Genomic DNA, 21841 nt, shown 5'->3' on the forward strand with positions numbered 1-21841 from the left:
TTTTGGCCGCTATTGGGCCATGTCCAGACTGAAGATAAACTGGGACAAATCAGAACTATTTCCTATGATGGCTGCAGCTTTGGCGGATGAGACGGAGCATCCCTTACGTAAAGCTGACGACACCACCAAGTACCTTTGTGTACACTTGCACAGGGATAAGAAACAGTTTATCCATTTAATTTATGGACCTGCCTTTGAACAGCTTACTAAGCAGGATTCAATTGCCCCTGTCTATGGCCGGTCAAATCGCTCTTATCAAAAGGAAAGTGTTGCCCAAATTCTTATATTTATTCAGTACTATTCCCATCCCACTTACCAACGTGTTCTGCCATCAACTGCGGGGATTACTTATACGACTGATATGGGCGGGACGCAGAGCGAAAGTCTCGTGGGATACTTTAACACTCCCATATAGCCGGGGTGGAATTGCGGTTTCTGATCCACAACTTTATTTCCTCGTGGCACAGGCACCATTCGCTTATCACAGGTTTCACCTGGTTGCCCGTATACCGTATCCGAAACCTGAACGTGATCTGGTGGCTCCCACACCATTGGAAGCCCTGCTCCCAAAGGGTATTCCACTGGAGCCCATGATATTCAACCTCCTTTCAACTACTTGTTGGGCGTGGTGTAAACTGAACAACAAGCTAGGTGATGGCCCTTTCTACTCCCCAGTCATTCCCCTATCCAAAACCCATTGCTTCCACTGACCTCCGAAAAGGCGGTACAACACACTCTCACTAAATTAGGCTTGGATACTCTTGGGTCCCTATTCCTGGAAGGTCGGGCACGCACACTAACGGAAATGTCTACGCACCCTGAGATGACAAATATGGATACATTTATAGCCGCCAGGTGACTGGGTACAATTCGTTCAATGGTTACCTCCTTCCCATACCCACCAGCAGACTTCACCCCACTCACCCTGCTTATCTCTGATAAGGAAGGAACACACTTGGTTACAAAACTTTACAAGGCTTGTTTGGCACTCAGACAGGCCTGTGACAGAGGGGTCAGACAATGCTGGGAAGAGGACTTGGGACACTCATTGACAGATAAAGAATGGACTTTCTGGCTTGATCAAATACAGAAAATCTCCCCAAATCATAGGCACAAACTCCTTCATTTTAAATTAATTCACAGGGTCTACATCACCCCATGTCAATTGACTAAATCTGATCCTAACAAGTCGTCATGTTGCTCCAAATGCAGAGTGCTGGATGCCGATTTTGCTCACATGACCTGGTCATGCCCCCAACTCACGACTTACTGAGTGGACATATTTCAAATAATGGCTAAATTAATCGCTGCACCCCTCATTCCCTCTCCAAGGTTGGGCCTGCTGGGGTTGGTCAACCATATTAAACCATGTTATCGTAGATTTGTAGCCATAGCACTGATGCTAGACAAAAGAGAAATAGCGATTCACTGGGGCGCCAAACACTGCCCTACTAAGGAAGCATGGATACGTAGCATGTCCTATTGCAACCTACAGACTGACATTTATACCACACTCCAGCCCCCAATCTCAAGACCTAAGGACATATGGTGTGTCTTTCGCACATACTTACAACAGGCTCAACACACCTCTCAAACCCCATCCCCAAGTGTCAAGAAGCCTCCGGAATGGAGGAGGCGGGACCCCCTCCAATGCCGGCCACTATTCAGACATAGTGGAATCCCCCATATTCGTTCCTTTTAGCGGTCCATACTCCAGACAATAATTAAAATGATTCAAGGAGATGATAGCCAGAATAAACTAAAACAAGTGCCACAAACCACAGGAGACCCTTCCCCATCCCCCCTCCCCATTGCTTTCTTCCTTGTAATGTATTGCTTATAGTTTATAGTTCTGTGTAAATGTTAGTTTTTGTATTGAATATGTGTTATTTTGAAGTTATATGTATGTCAAATTCCTCTTTCTATAATACATTTGGAAAAAAAAATGTATATCTCCTGTTCCCCGTATTGGATGTTTGTTATTTTGGTGTCATTTTGTTCATTAGAATATTCTCTGTTTTTAAACTTGGGGTAGGGATTTTATTGTGTTGTGTTTTCAACTTTTTAACAGTTTTGGTACTTATGAATGCTTTACACATTTCCTTAAGTTGAGCTTGTCTGCTCTGTGCAGTAGGTACCAAAATATCTAAAAACAATATCAATGTTAACAATCTATGTTGTTAATATCGATGTTAAAAATATCTATGTTGTTAATATCATTTACAAAAACTATTGTTGTTAATAATATCATTTTTTAATAAACATTATGTATTTTAATGTATATTGCAATTGTATCAGTTTTAAATTGTTGGTATAATTATTATTAATGTTTTGTATTATAGTGTGTACATTTTTAGTAGTTTTTAAATTTCATTTAATAATTCATTTGCTTTTTTTGTGCCGTAGCAGGTTGTAGGGTTTATAGCAGTACAGGGTGGGAAATAATAATTAGTCGTATTTATTATTAAATATTTATTAGTTATATTACTTGTTTACTTTTTAATATTAAGTTCAGTTTTAGATGAGGGTTATGTGGTTTGTAGGGGTAGAGGGTGGGAAGTACTTTACTTATAATGTTTTAATAATTCATCCTTAATTATTATTATTTATTTAATTGATAATTAATTACATAAATTGTCTAATTACAGTTTTAATTAATATTTTTGGTTTGGTTTGAGGTTTTTGAAGGGACAAAGGGTGTGAAGGAAATTAATTATAATAATTAATGCTAATTGTCAATAATTATTTAATTTATAATTACTTATGTAAATCGTGCAATTAAGACATGCTTTAAGTTATATATTGGGTGCGGGTTGTTGTGTTCATAGGGGTAAATCATGGTAAGTTAATTAAATATAATACATTTATTATTAGTTAATTGTAATGTTTAATTGATAATAAATTATGTTAAATGTGTAAATATTATAATGTTGAGATATATTTTAGGTGTGTATTTTTTATTTTGTAGAAGTATAGGGTAGGAAGTCATTTAAATGGTAATAAACATAAAAATTGTTATTTATTTATTGTTTAAAAATGTGTTTGTTATTATCTTATGTGCTAATTGTGTTATGTTTTCTAATTGTAAATAGCATTATACTTGTAGGTTGTTATGATTGTGAAAATATAGTGTGGTATTTGAATTATATTATTATGCTTTAATTTAAAATATTTATTAAATTTCGAAATAAATATGAAAATTATTTCATTTAAAATTATTATATATATATTTTATATTTAAATATTTATATTTGCTGTTATTAATCTAGTTGTTAAAATATTGTATTTTTTTAAGTGAACTACTAACAGACTGGAGTGGGAATATTATATTTTACCTCTCCGCTATCCAACGCTTTCTCTACTGTTGCACAAACTGGAGTGGGAATAGTAAATCTCACCCCCTCCTCAATCCAACAATTTCCCTGCTGTGTGGTGTGGTAATAGGAAGTGTTACCCCTACCAATGAGTGCAATGCTTTCAATACTGTTCCACCAACTGGAGTTGGAATAGTACATTTTACAACTCTGCAATCCAACACGTTCCCCACTGTTGTACTGATTGGAGTGGGAATAGCACATTTTACCCCTACTGAGTTCAATGCTCTCCCTACAGTTGCACATATTGGAGTGGGAATAGTAAGTTGTTACCGCTCCTTAGTCCAACCCTTTCCCTACTGTTGCACTGACTGGAGTGGGAATAGTAAATTTTACCCCTCCTGAGTCCTACGCTTTCCCTACTGTTGCAGAGATTGGAGTGGGAATAGTATATGTATTATTCCTAAACTGTTATAGTTTTGTTTATATTGTTTAAAATTCTGTTATTAAGATTTTTCTGTGCCTTTAATATATTATTCATATTTAATAATTAAAATGACATTTTTTATACTGTTTACTTTATATATATATATGTATAGTTGAAAACACATGACATTTTTGCATGCCTGTACCGCCGCCGACAAACTCTGTCGACCATAAAGGCTGTGGATTATGGGAAATTCAGGGTTGCCCAGCATTTGATAACATCGTCTATTTGCTGACAGATAAGTGTTTTAAAACTGGTCATGTTGTCAAGTTTTAGTAGCTTTAGAAGCTATTCTTTGCTTATGCATTGATAAAATGAGTCCGGGTTTGACAGTAAAGTGCAGTACCATGTACTATTCTCTTCACTGTGCTAGAACTGAAAATTTAAAAGTTTTACCCAGGCACTGTCCTAGCAGTAGTCTGATGATTTAGTCAGTTTCCAAGTACTCATGTTGTGAACCATACATTAGCACATAGACTGCTTCAAATGTCTATGCAGTATGCATGCAGTCTTCTAACATACTATACACTTGTCTTTCACTTCTTCAATTCCCTAGTCAGTATCCATACAGTCCAGCAAACATCCTGTCACTCTCTTTGCACTCCTCCAGTGACCCATTCAGTACCAAGTACTAATCCATTCACTGCGCCAAAACCCAACCACTTATAAATTCACCCAGGCACTCTCCTTGCTGTACTCTAATCATTCCGTCAGTTCCCAAGTACTCATGCAGTGAGCCAGGCCTTATTACATAGACTGCTTCAAATGCCTATTCACTATGCATGCAGGCCTCTAACCACCTACACAGTTGTATTTCACACCTTCAATTCCCCAGTCAGTATTCATACACTTCCAGCAAACACCCTGTTACTCACCCAGTGTGTCTCCTTATCGTACTGTAATCATGAACTGCGTCAAAGTAGTATGCACTATGCATGTAGTGTTTTAACCATCGTCACACTTGTGGTTCAGGGCTATAGTTTCTAAGTCAGTTTTTATATAAAATGTGTTTGTACAGTAATGGAATAGTATAAATTTGAAAGTTATTAATATACATTTATTTGTGATTCTTTTTTACAGATACTGTTTTTCAACGTAAAAATAGAGAAATCATGCCAGAAAAAAACAGAAAAAGAAAAGTAACTTAGAAAGGCGCAGGAGCAGGAGTGTTTCTCATCCGTTTGCACTCTTCTCGTGCAAGATTATTTGGAAGAAGGGTCCTTAGGTGTTTCATCATACTTGTCGTGCCGTACGAGTATTTCTTGTTAGGATCCCCTCGCGACAGAGGGAATTTTTAGGGTTTTGTACAAGGGAAATGTCCAGCTAACTATAACGCCCCTGAAACCTATGCTTTTTCAGTGAATTTCTAAGGTTTTTTAAATGCCAATTCCTAACTATAACGCCCCTGAAACCTTTGTTTTTTTCAGTGAATATATATATATATATATATATCTTCTGCAGATTCGTGATCAAGGTCTACGAGAAGACCGAAATGCCTTGGGTGCTTGTACTCACCGTAAATAAATAAAAAAAGAAAAAGAATCTTGACCGGGAGTGCGTTCCATTGTCTGGCGCTGAGGTGCCAGGATTTTAGAAAGATTGCCAGCGTGGTACTTCCGGAGGAATCAACACACCGTTGAAACTGGGAGCACCGTTCCATCCATCTTGGACTAAAACAGTGTGAATATATACATATGTATGTATATATTACCTACTGGCGGTCGCCAGTAGGTAGTTATAGTTAGGACCACGTTTCCATAGGAAATCCGCAACATTCTATTTTGAATAACTTTTGCGCCGGTCGACGAATCCTCGCGAATTTTTCAAAATAGGTGGGGCGCTCCGCTCCGCTCCTACCCTGAAAGTCTCGGGGGGATTCGTCAAGCGGGGGCTGAGATAAAAGGGGGGTCCCAAAACGCGTTTTTCCCATGCATTTTTCCATAGGACCTTTAGACACAGCTACAGCCCGAACGGCTGAACAGAATTACTAGAAATTTGGCAGAGAGGTAGTCCTCAGGTCAAGGAAGTGCCTTTTGTAGGTTTGGTGTAAATCTGTTCAGTAGATTCTGAGAAAATAGCCTTTAAATCAATATATATATCTGAGCCAGCTTACGGTGCGCTTACCGTACGCGTACGGTGGCGTGCGCGAGCGCGATTCTGATTGGCTCTTAGATCTTAGTAAACATTCGAATCGGCCGAAACCAGGAAGCGGCGGCCGCCATTTTCTCTCTCGCACTGAGAGTGTGGATTAAAAAACCACGGACAAAAACATGTAAAGGGGCTGTTTGGACAGCTCCAAAGCACCTAGCCATGATGAGGGAGTCCCCAAAGATCCCCCAAGGCCAAAAACGGAATTTTTATTTTTTCGCTAATTTCGCCGATTACGCTTACGGTACGCGTACGGTAAAAAAACTATTTAAAAAAAAAAATTATCCACACTCTCCCCACCCCGTGTGCAAATGGTGCCCGAAGGGCACCATTTGTGCATGGCATAGCACAGGTGTTAAAAATTAAATTATTACCTTTCAAAACGAAGTGCATCATATGTCCTCCATGTGCGCACGGGGCGCGAAGCGCATCGTGCGTACATGGCCCATCTAGCGTAACGTGGGCACGCGGTGCGCGTAGCGCACCGCGTGCCCACCGTGCGTGCACGGCACTAACTGCGTAAAGTGGGCGCGCGGTGCGAACTGCGTTAAGTGGGCGCGCACGCCACGAATGGCGTAAAGTAACTTAGCATTTAAAAAACCGTACTAATTCACTGAAAAAACCATAGGTTTCACACACGTTATAGTTAGGAATTAGCATTTAAAAAACCTTGCAAATTCACTGAAAAAACCATAGGTTTCACACATGTTATAGTTAGCGGAAATTTTACTGATAAAAAACCAATGAAATTCCCCCGTTATAGTTAGTGCAGGCAACTATAACTCACGCGACCGCAATCTTCTGCTGATGACATATGTGTCTTTATGAAAAAAAAATATTTGTATTATATGTATAGCTAAAAATTTATGGAAGAAGACCTGGGCAAATAAGTGTCTAAATACAGTATTAGCATCAGCAGAGGATTGCGGTCGCGTGAGTTATAGTTGCCTGCACTAACTATAACGGGGGAATTTCATTGGTTTTTTATAAGTAAAATTTCCGCTAACTATAACATGTGTGAAACCTATGGTTTTTTCAGTGAATATATATATATATATATATATATATATTTCTTCAAAAGGTGCCCTGCATCTAGAGACGCACTCCTCCAGCCGTGATTAACAAACCATTTATTTCAAAGGAACAGGCATTTGCAACTCTGAAAATTTCCTTCCGTTCGCCTGACGCGTTTCAGAGCATTCGTGCTCTTTCTTCAGAGGCAGTTCAAGTGCACAGATTGTTAGGCTTCCCATAGTTCCCTGCATGCTTCAGCAATCAATTGGCCTCCGGTGTGCCTCTTCTAATGAGTTCTTATTCCGTTGCATGCCGGAACTTGTGGTTTATTAATCCTACAAGGTTTTATCTCCAGTGATTTGTGTGTACTTTGAACACATTTCTCGGACTGATAGCTGCCCTCCAGTGGGCCTCAGAGTCTCAAAGTCTGTTCCGTGATAAAGAATCAGCTGCGCCGTCTGTAAGCACCTGAATGGTTCAGGTAAGACGATCCCTTTTCTTTTGAAGGGCGGTGCGAACTCCCACGGTCGGACCAACCGTGTGTGAAATTTCTTCAAAAGGTGCCCTGCATCTAGAGACGCACTCCTCCAGCCGTGATTAACAAACCATTTATTTCAAAGGAACAGGCATTTGCAACTCTGAAAATTTCCTTCCGTTCGCCTGACGCGTTTCAGAGCATTCGTGCTCTTTCTTCAGAGGCAGTTCAAGTGCACAGATTGTTAGGCTTCCCATAGTTCCCTGCATGCTTCAGCAATCAATTGGCCTCCGGTGTGCCTCTTCTAATGAGTTCTTATTCCGTTGCATGCCGGAACTTGTGGTTTATTGATCCTACAAGGTTTTATCTCCAGTGATTTGTGTGTACTTTGAACACATTTCTCGGACTGATAGCTGCCCTCCAGTGGGCCTCAGAGTCTCAAAGTCTGTTCCGTGATAAAGAATCAGCTGCGCCGTCTGTAAGCACCTGAATGGTTCAGGTAAGACGATCCCTTTTCTTTTGAAGGGCGGTGCGAACTCCCACGGTCGGACCAACCGTGTGTGAAATTTCTTCAAAAGGTGCCCTGCATCTAGAGACGCACTCCTCCAGCCGTGATTAACAAACCATTTATTTCAAAGGAACAGGCATTTGCAACTCTGAAAATTTCCTTCCGTTCGCCTGACGCGTTTCAGAGCATTCGTGCTCTTTCTTCAGAGGCAGTTCAAGTGCACAGATTGTTAGGCTTCCCATAGTTCCCTGCATGCTTCAGCAATCAATTGGCCTCCGGTGTGCCTCTTCTAATGAGTTCTTATTCCGTTGCATGCCGGAACTCATTAGAAGAGGCACACCGGAGGCCAATTGATTGCTGAAGCATGCAGGGAACTATGGGAAGCCTAACAATCTGTGCACTTGAACTGCCTCTGAAGAAAGAGCACGAATGCTCTGAAACGCGTCAGGCGAACGGAAGGAAATTTTCAGAGTTGCAAATGCCTGTTCCTTTGAAATAAATGGTTTGTTAATCACGGCTGGAGGAGTGCGTCTCTAGATGCAGGGCACCTTTTGAAGAAATATATATATATATATATATATATATATATATATATATATATATTACCTACTGGCGGTCGCCAGTAGGTAGTTATAGTTAGGACCACGTTTCCATAGGAAATCCGCAACATTCTATTTTGAATAACTTTGGCGCCGGTCGACGAATCCTCGCGAATTTTTCAAAATAGGTGGGGCGCTACGCTCCGCTCCTACCCTGAAAGTCTCGGGGGGATTCGTCAAGCGGGGGCTGAGATAAAAGGGGGGTCCCAAAACGCGTTTTTCCCATGCATTTTTCCATAGGACCTTTAGACAGGGCTACAGCCCGAACGGCTGAACAGAATTTAATGAAATTTGGCAGAGAGGTAGTCCCCAGGTCAAGGAAGTGCCTTTTGTAGGTTTGGTGTAAATCTGTTCAGTAGATTCTGAGAAAATAGCCTTTAAATCAATATATATATCTGAGCCAGCTTACGGTGCGCTTACGGTACGCTTACCGTACGCGTACGGTGGCGTGCGCGAGCGCGATTCTGATTGGCTCTTAGATCTTAGTAAACATTCGAATCGGCCGAAACCAGGAAGCGGCGGCCGCCATTTTCTCTCTCGCACTGAGAGTGTTGATTAAAACACAAAGGTCAAAAACATTTAAAGGGGCTGTTTGGGCAGCTCCAAAACACCTAGCCATGTTGAGGGAGTCCTCAAAGATCCCCCAAGGCCAAAAACGGAATTTATATTTTTTCGCTAATTTTGCCGATTACGCTTACCGTACGCGTACGGTAAAAAAATATAAAAAAAAAATAATTATCCACACTCTCCCCACCCCGTGTGATAATGGTGCCCGAAGGGCACCATTCGTGCATGGCTTATCTATTGTATGAAAAAATAAAATATTATCTTTCAAAACGAAGTGCATCATATGTCCTCCATGCGCGCACAGAACGAACTGCGTTAAGTGGGCGCGCACGCCACGAATGGCGTAAAGTAACTTAGCATTTAAAAAACCGTACAAATTCACTGAAAAAACCATAGGTTTCACACACGTTATAGTTAGGAATTAGCATTTAAAAAACCTTGCAAATTCACTGAAAAAACCATAGGTTTCACACATGTTATAGTTAGCGGAAATTTTACTGATAAAAAACCAATGAAATTCCCCCGTTATAGTTAGTGCAGGCAACTATAACTCACGCGACCGCAATCTTCTGCTGATGACATATGTGTCTTTATGAAAAAAAATATTTGTAATATATGTATAGCTAAAAATTTATGGAAGAAGACATGGGCAAATAAGTGTCTAAAAACAGTATTAGCATCAGCAGAGGATTGCGGTCGCGTGAGTTATAGTTGCCTGCACTAACTATAACGGGGGAATTTCATTGGTTTTTTATCAGTAAAATTTCCGCTAACTATAACATGTGTGAAACCTATGGTTTTTTCAGTGAATATATATATATATATTACCTACTGGCGGTCGCCAGTAGGTAGTTATAGTTAGGACCCTGTTTCCATAGGAAAACCGCAACATTCTATTTTGAATAACTTTGGCGCCGGTCGCCGAATCCTCGCGAAATTTTCAAAATAGGTGGGGCGCTGTGCTCCGCTCCTACCCTGAAAGTCTCGGGGGGATTCGTCAAGCGGGGGCTGAGATAAAAGGGGGGTCCCAAAACGCGTTTTTCCCATGCATTTTTCCATAGGACCTTTAGACACAGCTACAGCCCGAACGGCTGAACAGAGTTCCTTGAAATTTGGCAGAGAGGTAGTCTACAGGTCAAGGAAGTGCCTTTTGTAGGTTTGGTGTAAATCTGTTCAGTAGATTCTGAGAAAATAGCCTTTAAATCAATATATATATCTGAGCCAGCTTACGGTGCGCTTACGGTACGCGTACGGTGGCGTGCGCGAGCGCGATTCTGATTGGCTCTTAGATCTTAGTAAACATTCGAATCGGCCGAAACCAGGAAGCGGCGGCCGCCATTTTCTCTCTCGCACTGAGAGTGTTGATTAAAACACAAAGGTCAAAAACATTTAAAGGGGCTGTTTGGGCAGCTCCAAAACACCTAGCCATGTTGAGGGAGTCCTCAAAGATCCCCCAAGGCCAAAAACGGAATTTATATTTTTTCGCTAATTTTGCCGATTACGCTTACCGTACGCGTACGGTAAAAAAATATAAAAAAAAAATAATTATCCACACTCTCCCCACCCCGTGTGATAATGGTGCCCGAAGGGCACCATTCGTGCATGGCTTATCTATTGTATGAAAAAATAAAATATTATCTTTCAAAACGAAGTGCATCATATGTCCTCCATGCGCGCACAGAACGAACTGCGTTAAGTGGGCGCGCACGCCACGAATGGCGTAAAGTAACTTAGCATTTAAAAAACCGTACAAATTCACTGAAAAAACCATAGGTTTCACACACGTTATAGTTAGGAATTAGCATTTAAAAAACCTTGCAAATTCACTGAAAAAACCATAGGTTTCACACATGTTATAGTTAGCGGAAATTTTACTGATAAAAAACCAATGAAATTCCCCCGTTATAGTTAGTGCAGGCAACTATAACTCACGCGACCGCAATCTTCTGCTGATGACATATGTGTCTTTATGAAAAAAAATATTTGTAATATATGTATAGCTAAAAATTTATGGAAGAAGACATGGGCAAATAAGTGTCTAAAAACAGTATTAGCATCAGCAGAGGATTGCGGTCGCGTGAGTTATAGTTGCCTGCACTAACTATAACGGGGGAATTTCATTGGTTTTTTATCAGTAAAATTTCCGCTAACTATAACATGTGTGAAACCTATGGTTTTTTCAGTGAATATATATATATATATTACCTACTGGCGGTCGCCAGTAGGTAGTTATAGTTAGGACCCTGTTTCCATAGGAAAACCGCAACATTCTATTTTGAATAACTTTGGCGCCGGTCGCCGAATCCTCGCGAAATTTTCAAAATAGGTGGGGCGCTGTGCTCCGCTCCTACCCTGAAAGTCTCGGGGGGATTCGTCAAGCGGGGGCTGAGATAAAAGGGGGGTCCCAAAACGCGTTTTTCCCATGCATTTTTCCATAGGACCTTTAGACACAGCTACAGCCCGAACGGCTGAACAGAGTTCCTTGAAATTTGGCAGAGAGGTAGTCTACAGGTCAAGGAAGTGCCTTTTGTAGGTTTGGTGTAAATCTGTTCAGTAGATTCTGAGAAAATAGCCTTTAAATCAATATATATATCTGAGCCAGCTTACGGTGCGCTTACGGTGCGCTTACCGTACGCGTACGGTGACGTGCGCGAGCGCGATTCTGATTGGCTGTTCGATCTAAGTAAACATTCGAATCGGTCGAAACCAGGAAGCGGCGGCCGCCATTTTGTCTCTCGCACTCTGAGGGGGGCAGCATAAACAAAGTCCAAAAACATCTAAAGGGGCAGTATATTCAGTTCTAAACCACCCAGCATCGATATAGGTGTTCCCCAACAACCCCCAAGGCCAAAAAAACAATTTTAATTTTGTTCGAAAAATCGCCGATTACGCTTACCGTACGCGTACGGTTAAAAAGATTTAAAAAAAAAAAAATTATCCACACCTTCCACACCCCGTGTGCAAATGGTGCCCGTAGGCCACCATTTGTGCATGGCATATAAATTTATTGAAACTAAAAATTAATTCCTTTCACAAGGAAGCGCATAATATGTCCCCCATGTGCGCACGGTGCGCGAAGCGCATCGTGCGTACATGGCCCATCCCGCATAACGTGGGCACGCGGTGCGCGCAGCGCACCGCGTGACCACCGTGCGTGCACGGCACTAACTGCGTAAAGTGGGCGCGCGGTGCGCGAAGCGCACCGCGTGCTCACTGTGCGCGCACGGTGTGCGAAGCGCACCGTGCGCGCACGGAACGAACTGCGTTAACTGGGCGCGCACGCCACGAATGGCGTAAAGTAACTTAGCATTTAAAAAACCGTACAAATTCACTGAAAAAAACATAGGTTTCACACACGTTATAGTTAGAAATTAGCATTTAAAAAACCTTGCAAATTCACTGAAAAAACCATAGGTTTCACACATGTTATAGTTAGCGGAAATTTTACTGATAAAAAACCAATGAAATTCCCCCGTTATAGTTAGTTCAGGCAACTATATCTCACGCGACCGCAATCTTCTGCTGATGACATATGTGTCTTTATGAAAAAAAAATATTTGTAATATATGTATAGCTAAAAATTTATGGAAGAAGACATGGGCAAATAAGTGTCTAAATACAGTATTAGCATCAGCAGAGGATTGCGGTCGCGTGAGTTATAGTTGCCTGCACTAACTATAACGGGGGAATTTCATTGGTTTTTTACGAGTGAAATGTACAGCTAACTATAACTTGTGTGAAACCTATGGTTTTTTCAGTGAATATATATATATATATATATATGTATATATATATATATATATATACATACATACACATATATATATATACATATGTATATATTTGTTATATTTTTAAGTTTACAAAATATGTGTACATTGAGATACAAATTATAAGTATTGTTTTAAATGCTATATGTTTAAATACACATTTATATAGAATTTTAAAATATTTAATTTACATTATATTACTGTTTAATGTTAATATATTTTATGGTCACTATGTTTAAATATATTTATATTTAAAAAACAAGAGTTATGTCTTCATTGTTAGTGTATAACAATATTTGTTTTCCAATATTTGTGTTATTTACATTATAAGTATAGGATAACAATATTTTGTGCTTGATATTTTTGACACAATATTTTTGTCCCATGATATCTGTGGTTTCAATATTTTGTCAGTGAACCCATGCATTCACCTACCCACACCCCAAACATTCATTCATCTATCCAATCACAAATTAATTCTCCTAGGCACAGCCACACATGCTTTAACCTATACACAGCCATACATTTGTTCATGTAGCCACACCCAGACATTCATGTATCTCTCCACACAATGCAACAATCCACCTATCCACACTCATATATTCACCTATGTACACCCAATGCATTAATTCACCTATCCACGCCCAAATCATTAATTCACCTACCCACACATAATGCATTAATTCTCCTATTCACACCCAATGCATTCCCTCAATCCACACCAATATACGTATTCACTTACCAACACCAATACAATTTACCTGCCCAAACCTAACGCATTAATTCACCTACCCACACCAATAAATTATTTCACCTACCCATGGCCATCGCATTAATTCACTTGTCCATACCCAATACATTAATTTACCTATCCACACCCAATGTATCAATTCACAGATTCACACCCAATTCATTCATTCACCTATCCACACCCACTGCATTCATTCACTTACCCGCACCCATACATTAATTCATCCATCCACACCCAATGCTTTCATTAACCTATCCTCACAAAATGCATTCATTTACTTATTCACACCCACTGCATTCATTCACCTATCCACACCCAATGCATTCGTTCACCTATCCACACTCAATGCCTTAATCCAGCTATGAACATCCATACATTCATACACCTATCCACACCCAATGCATTCTTTCACCTACCCACACCCAATGCATTCATTCACTCATCCAACCCCCATACATTCATTCACCTATCCACACCCAATGCATTTGTTAACCTATCCACACCCACTGAATTAATTCACCTATCCACACCCAATGCATTAATTCATCTACGCACACCCATACATTCATCCATCTATCCACACCCAATGCATTGATCCACCTATCCACACCCAATGCATTAATTCACTTATCTACACCCAGTGCATTCATTCACCTATCTACACCCAATGCCTTTATTAACCTACGCACACCCATGCATTAATTCACCTTTACACACACAATGCATGTATTCATCTATCCACACTCAATGCATTCATTACCCTACCCACACCCAACACATTCATTCACCTATCCACACCAAATACTTGAATTCACCTACCCATACAGACACATTAATACACTCATCTATACCCACACATTCATTCATCTATCCACACCCACACATTCCCCTTACAGCTATGCACCTACGCTCGTAAATTCACTTATCTTTCCATCCGTCATCCACCTACTATGACCCTTGTATGCACCAACGCTGCCAACATCCCAACAATTTATTCTTGTGGGACCAGACCGGCTCCATCTTAATTATCTGCACTAAATCTGGGCCCCACGTGAAATACTGGGAAGAAATGAGGAATAACCAGGGGAATCAGACTGGCTACTTCACCCTTTATCGCTAACTCCCAAACAGAGCTTGCTAGCAGTGCTTGCTAGCATGGTTTTACGAATTGATATAGCGGTAAATAATAGTATACAGTGATATTGCCAATTTCTCTATTATCTTAGTATAGAGATATAGCACACTAGGGTCTACGTGAAGCATCACTTACAGATGCATTGGCAAAGCCAATAAGTCACCCTTTTGGGACCTACTGTTTTTTCCAATGTCTTTGGACGATGCATAATTGGGAAGATGTGTTGCACCATGGCCAAAAGAAGATAAAAAGCAAAAAAAAGGCATGATGATGTGGCGCATCATTTTATTGGCATGCAAATACGTTCATTACACAAGTGCATCTACAAAATGATGCTAGTGCCATTTTATTGACCTAGCTGAGGTGGATTGATAAAAGAATTAAAAAAGAGAAAGCCTAAAAATTCCACTCCCATAAAAAAATGAAATATAAAAAAAGTAGCAGGGTATAGGGACAACAGGGTGGAGAAAGCATCAGGGAGTGGAAGCGGTGAGGTGAAAAGCAGAAAATGAGGGAGAGCAAAACCAGGCAGTGGGGGAGGCACACGAGCAATAAAGTGACATAGAGCGCGGCAAGGCTGCAAGTTTTGGGGGAGGGAGGACACATTGGAGAGCTTGCAACACGAGGGAGACAGCAACATGGAGCATTCGTGGGCGGGTTTATGGTGAGGGGAGAAGTACACAAGGGAGAGAGCTGGAAAACACATGCACTCTCATTTAGTACTTAAGCAAAAACAAGTTGTTCTGTAAATGTTAGAAGAGGAAGGATAGAAGCCAATCAGAGGGATGGCAAAGATACTATACTTCAGGGAAGGGACAAATACAAAGTCGACAAGTTGGGACAAAAAGGTAATCGAATAAGAAGCAAAAGCTAATGAGAGCAACAATAAAAGCCAAATAATGGTAAGCAATAGATGCCCTTTAAGCCCCTTTAAATTCTTGGAAAGCCCACAGTAGGTCTTTTGCAACCAATGTTGTCTGGTATATTTGATGTAAAAAAAATAAGCATTAGCAAAACTTATGATAAAGTGATTCTTTATTGACTGTTTGCAAGTGTGGTTTTGTGGACGGGGGACTCTATAACAGTGAATGATTCATTTGTTATGATGAGTGAATATGTGGATGAACAGATGGATAAGTTTTGATTGGTGAATGAGTGCCTGGATGCCAAGATGCACAATCAGCTCTGGTGTAACCGAGCCTCCATTAGCCAGTGTGTCCACATAAGCGTTGTTGGCTGAATGAGTGTCTTGGGCCGCAGCATATTACCACTTCCATCTGCAGCATTTCAATGCATCAGCGGTAAACCGTGGGTGACAGTCAAATTAGCTGTGTAAAATATTAGTTAATCATAAAATCGCAAGCAACAGTGAAACATAGATTAGACAGTGTTATATGGTGCTAAGAACAAGTACAACACAATATACCACTGACAAATTCAAATATCGGCAACATCTTTTACAACAACAGATTCAAATGCCGCTACCAGAAAAAGGCTTAAATGATCCACCCCCAGGTGTTGGTTCACAGACAGTAAGAGACCATATTCCCTGGCATTGCCCAGTGCAGCCTGTACATGCCTATCTTGTCTCAGCACCTGTCACTGGATTTGAAGGTGAAGAACTGGCATTGAGGGTGGTTCGTACAACGCACGTGGCACGCTGTGGCATCGGTCTCCTGGGTCATCTCAACATGATTCGCCTCATAGAACATGATGCCCGGGAAGAGCAGGTCGGCACACTCTGTATTACCTAAATCGAAACAGAAAGGTGGGCACGGTTAGTTCCACGGGTGTATTTCCTACCCCATACCTTGGCAAGAGGATTTATTACTAGCTGCAGATTGTCAGAAGTTCAAAATAACAGGTTTGGAGAACCAGAGGACTGGTAGGGTCCACAAACACACATGGCTAAACCATCCCTGGATGAGAAATGACTCAGGTGACTTCACTGTTTCTGCTTTTCACATTGTTGTTTATTGGCATTTAACCCTCAGGTTGTAGATCTGGCTTCCACGTCCTGCACACGTTTGTAGGTTCAGAGCCCCCTATACGGTCATCTATCCAGAGAGTTAACAGAAGCCTTCAGAAAAGGCTTCTAAGTTACCCTGATGGATACTCTAGAAATTGTCTTTTAAAACTGAGAAGGAATATCTTTAAAATGCCTTATAGATTGGTAGAGCTATTGACTTTGTGTGGGCACTCGCATGGTGGAAAGCGATGTATATCATTGTGCCAATTTACATAACCTTGAAATGACCCACAGATATAGCTCAAAGTTGCATTGGGTAATGCAGTGGGTAATGCTGTCGGAAATTCTGTAGGTGCTCTGTCTCACATAGCATTCTTATGTCCATTGTGTTATTAGGGAGAGCAAAACATCTGGAAAGGTTCTGAAAAATATTGAGGTTGAACCTGACGATGTTAAACTTTGCTATTTTTTATCCCATTTCTGTTCTGGATATCTTAATCAATGCTCTATAATTATACTTTAATAGATTGTTGCTTGAGTTGCGACTTTGATGTAACTCTACAAGATGTTCTTTCCCATCCACAGGTGACACAGATGAACTTGGTTCAATGCACCATTGATTAATGTGAATGACACAATATTTTAGCCCAGCAAAACATTATTCAATGTGTAATTGACATAAAAGTATTGCTTTTGTATTCCTAACAGTCCTATAAAGGAATCAGGGGCACCGTGTACACAGCAAGAAACTTATTTTGTTATTCATAGTATCACACACACTGTGCTAAGAAGAATGACCACTTTTGCGTTTAAAGTACTTATTACTATAGGAACAATCTGTGTCTTAGTACATCTAAAACAACTGAACATAATAATATAAAAAAAGCAACAAGACATGTTAAAAATAGCAAGAATAAAATGAACATTTCCAACATTATTAAAATGTAATTGGAAAATGTTATCTAGAACCTAGTATCCTAAAGCCTACTTCTATGAACTATACTGTGAGAGCTTGAATGGCAGAGTAACTTTGCAAGCTAGATTTTCTTAGGGAGAAGAGATGCACTGCATGACTTATTGGCAGCAAAGGCTGTCTTTATCAGCGGATGCGTGAAGACAGTGTTTTCCACAAACGATAAACACCCACTGAGGTAGCAGTAGGTCGGCCTTCTTCCAGGACTTGGCTCTATCAGCTTCAGCCGTCAGGCGAGATGTATTATCTGCAAAGTGCGAAGTGTTCTTCCAGCAGGTGTGACCATCTCTGGCAGGATCACGGATGATACTCTGGGTGGAGGATCTCTCCTGATAAGTGGTCAAATGGCAGTCCTTATACTCCAAATCTCCTCAGAAATTGGAATTTCTGACATAAGTTTAGGAATGTCTAACCTAGATTATATGTGCATCAAGAGATGCATCCCGGATGTTTCTTCATGAACATATAAGGCAAAAGGACGTCAATGCAGACTACATTATTTTTGATGTATGTCTGTATGTGTGGATATTTGACCCAAATGAATGTCTCCTTAGATATTGCATCTCTGTCATTTATTGAATAACTTGACTTTATCACAGTTCCTAGAACGATAATGTCTGGATACATCTACGTTTAAAGGCAGACATGACAATGATTCTGTATTAAACAGAAAATATGACGATATTCATGAGCTTAGTTAAGGAAGATGGCGGCCTCCTTGAACTAAGATGGAATGGGGGCCGATATATGATGGAGTCGGATCCCAGGGACTGTATGTCATGTGACATTAAAAGGAATTTAACATTAGTCGATTTTGCTGTTTGGAATATGTTGAGCAATGATCTGTTCTGTAGAGTTCCATGCAAACTACCCAAATAAATAAATAAAGTTTAAGCGGCATTTGAGCGAAAGGTGCTGTCATTCCCTCATTTAATTGTAGTCCAGTGTTCAGCCTGGTAAAAAGGAAGAGATTATTAAAAAGCTGTTCCAGTGTGTGACAAGTTCATGACAGAGTTCCCACCCTACTGGAGACCAGATGGAAACCAAGTAAAGTCAACTCCTTGCCGGTGTCACTGCAGTTAGGCCATTGGCTTTCAACATCTCTCTACCAAAGCTTGAGTAAAACCTGCCATGACTAAAAAGGGACGTAGATGAGGCTCAACAAAATTCCAAACTAAGCAACCAGACATGCTGTGAATAGGTTCAACCTAATATTTTTCTTGTGCCAATGACTAATAAATTATTAGCAATATGTACTTATGGTTACTCATCCTGTTGCAAGGATCATGGGGCAGATGTACCATTTACTCATGCAGCGCAGTGCAGCAGCAGCAAATGCTGCGTTGTGTGAAAAGGAAAGAGGAGGAGGGTGGCATATTTATAGAATTATTGCACTCTACTCCCCTTTCCCAAGCCCAGGGGCTCCAATCAGGTGCCGTGCGCCAAGGACACATCTTTGAGCCATGGTGCAAGGGTGTCTCCATGAGTCTAGCATGGGTTTTGTACTGGAACGGTACACTTGCAGTACAAAATACTATGCATACACTGACTTTAACCCTATTCCCTCTTTGTATGTGTTCTGTAAAGTGCAGCACACATACAAAGTCGGAAAAGGAAGGACAAATTAAAGCATTTCTCCTTTCTTGCGCATATTTCAAAAGGGTGTAGTTTCCTGGTGATAAACCCTATCTATTTTATTTAGCAAATAGGTTTTAGATTCAGAAACCTTGGGTGGTTGCAAGGGAGTGCCCATGCTCCACCCATGGTACGCCCCCTTGGTGCTAAGTAATGCAAAGCAGCTCTATGTGTTACGTTCACACTAATTCCAGCACTAAACAAGTTTAGCGCTGGAAAGTAAACTTGGAAAAAAAGATTTTGTGCCAATTTGCATCATGTTTGTGATGCAAACACAGCGTAAAATCTTAGTAAATGTCCCTTCATGTCTTCTAGTGCAGAGACCCCTTTTTTATTTCAGTTTGAAGACGTGTGTTATTGGACATGTAACAAGTGATGAATTACTATTCATCAAATGTATGTTTCTGGCATATGCCTTCATTCTGTAAATGTATACTGACTATGTCTGATCAGCAAGATCAATCAAAAACACATTCAGTGATAATTTAGTGATTATTAGACCTGTCAGCCTTTGTAGTGAAGACTGCTATTTATATACGTACAATGCTAAGTTAGCACAACCGCGTTAGATGTTAGAAAGCCATCTTGCCACTTTTGCTGCTTTTGCACATGACACTGTAGTTACCTGTTATTAATTAAGAAATGCTTGCTCGCCTTTGCTTCATATGAGAACTGTCTGTTGTTCACATCCCTAACAGTGAGCTGCGACCTTGGTCTGAACATTGTGTAAAGAAACAGTCTGGGTCGCTAGACGGTGCATGTTGTTGGGTTCAGGTTGATCGGCCCACTATTTAGCCATAACACGCACGCAGCTGCAAATACCTGAAAGTCGAGTGCTTTTAATATTGCAGGCTGCATGCTTTAGACACATTCGGAAGAAGAGCTTTCCCAGGAGCAGAGTCTAGCTGATCCTGTGATGTGATTCCACTAAGCTGATCTTTACGGTATGGGGTTCCCCATTAAAGCCTAGATACCTTTTATTAGTCTAATAATGATAATATTAGTTTACTAGCGAAAGGAAGGTGGCTGTCATCCACTGTCATTTTATTATGATTACTCCTTTAATTCTCTATGGTATTGTAACTATGCTGATGGTTTTGATTTTAATCATTTGTCTGCTTATGTTAGCCAAAGTACTGCATCTTAGGACACGAGGTTTATAAAAAAAAATCTTTAAACTTTACCGTGTCTCTGTTTACTCTTGTTGTGGACTGATATGAGAATAATTACGAACAGGTATTTCTGATTCCCACCATTCCTGAGAATACACTAAGTCGCTTGTTCTGGGTTGTCTATACATTGGGACCGCCGAGATAAAACTCGGATAACGAATGGGACACTGATGCTGGTCGGATAAGGGGTTCTGGGTTCAACTTCTGAGGTGAGTTTTTGGTACACCACAATTCACTCAGGTCCTGGTTTCCTGTGCATAGTTCTGTGCATAAGCAGAATCCGGGCAACATGGCGCACCTAACGTTTGGTCTATTGATTTGAAACGCCTTAGTAGTGCTTATATTAGTCCACAACACCCTCACTCTTGTTTCCGGTAAACGGGAGTGACGGGTTTAACCTACCTGTGTCTCGACTAATAGGTTCTTTCAAGCTTGATCATTAAAAAGTTTTTTTCTGAACCCCAGTGCTACTGTCGATATCGTTGATACTGTTTGGTGTGTCCTTATGGCGGTTGACATTGCCGCACATAGTCGTGCACCTCTGCGCCGTCATTTGACGACGTATGGGGTGCCGGATGATGGGATGGCTGTTATTTTTGTGGTGAGCGCTGATGCGTCTTACCCATATGAGTTGTTTTACTCTTGGGTGACTTTTCCGGCGGTGGATGTAGACGATGATACGTTTCATTCCTTTACTCCCACGCAGCTACCTGCAGTCTATACGCCGTATAGGACACAAGAAATTCCTATTTCTGCCTGGCAGCATACCATTTGGTTTAATGGCACTCTTCCCCATGCGGTTGCACCGGCTAGAATGGGCCCGTTGTCGATTGCAGGGGCCACATGGCCGGTGCTGGCCGGCTTTACGCCTCATCCCGCTATCTCACGGTGGCGGTGGCTGAGTTGCGGGTACTACACAAAGCCCTGATTACAGTTCATAGTGCTTTAGTGCAGTACGTGTCACGCAACGTGCAGGTGGGGGCCCCTGCTGTTGCGGGACAACCAACGGACCACCACGCGGTGGTTATTAGTCCTGTTATGGTTAATTCGGTGATGGGCAAGCATAAGGATGATTTGCCTTATTGACTTGCTGAGAAATTTGACCAACTGGAGGCGTTTTTTCAGCATACCTCTCCTGTGGAGAAACACAGGATTCTCACCATTAGTTTGCCGAAAGACTTGGGTCCCAAATATGGCCGATTGTGCAAATTGGGGCAAGGTCTTTGCCGCGACCTACTCGAAGTGCTTCGGCACTCCATCTATGTCTGTACTACCCTCCGTCATTAAACGTGTTCAAGAGAATCACGGAGCGGAGGCTGCTGTT

The 21841-nt window shown here is 41.0% G+C and overlaps 1 protein-coding gene across 1 annotated transcript in view; it reads right to left on the reverse strand.

Annotated features, from left to right (window-relative positions):
- LOC146863452 (coagulation factor XI-like) overlaps positions 1-21841 on the reverse strand; it is a 350494-nt gene that overhangs the window by 123454 nt on the left and 205199 nt on the right. The window contains exon 10 of the mRNA XM_085643173.1: positions 16365-16518. Coding sequence (XP_085499299.1) covers positions 16365-16518 — 154 coding nt within the window. The remainder of the gene's footprint in view (positions 1-16364; positions 16519-21841) is intronic.

The sequence above is a fragment of the Triturus cristatus genome, chromosome 2_2 (genome assembly GCF_964204655.1).
Source record: "Triturus cristatus chromosome 2_2, aTriCri1.1, whole genome shotgun sequence".
NCBI lineage: Eukaryota > Metazoa > Chordata > Amphibia > Caudata > Salamandridae > Triturus > Triturus cristatus.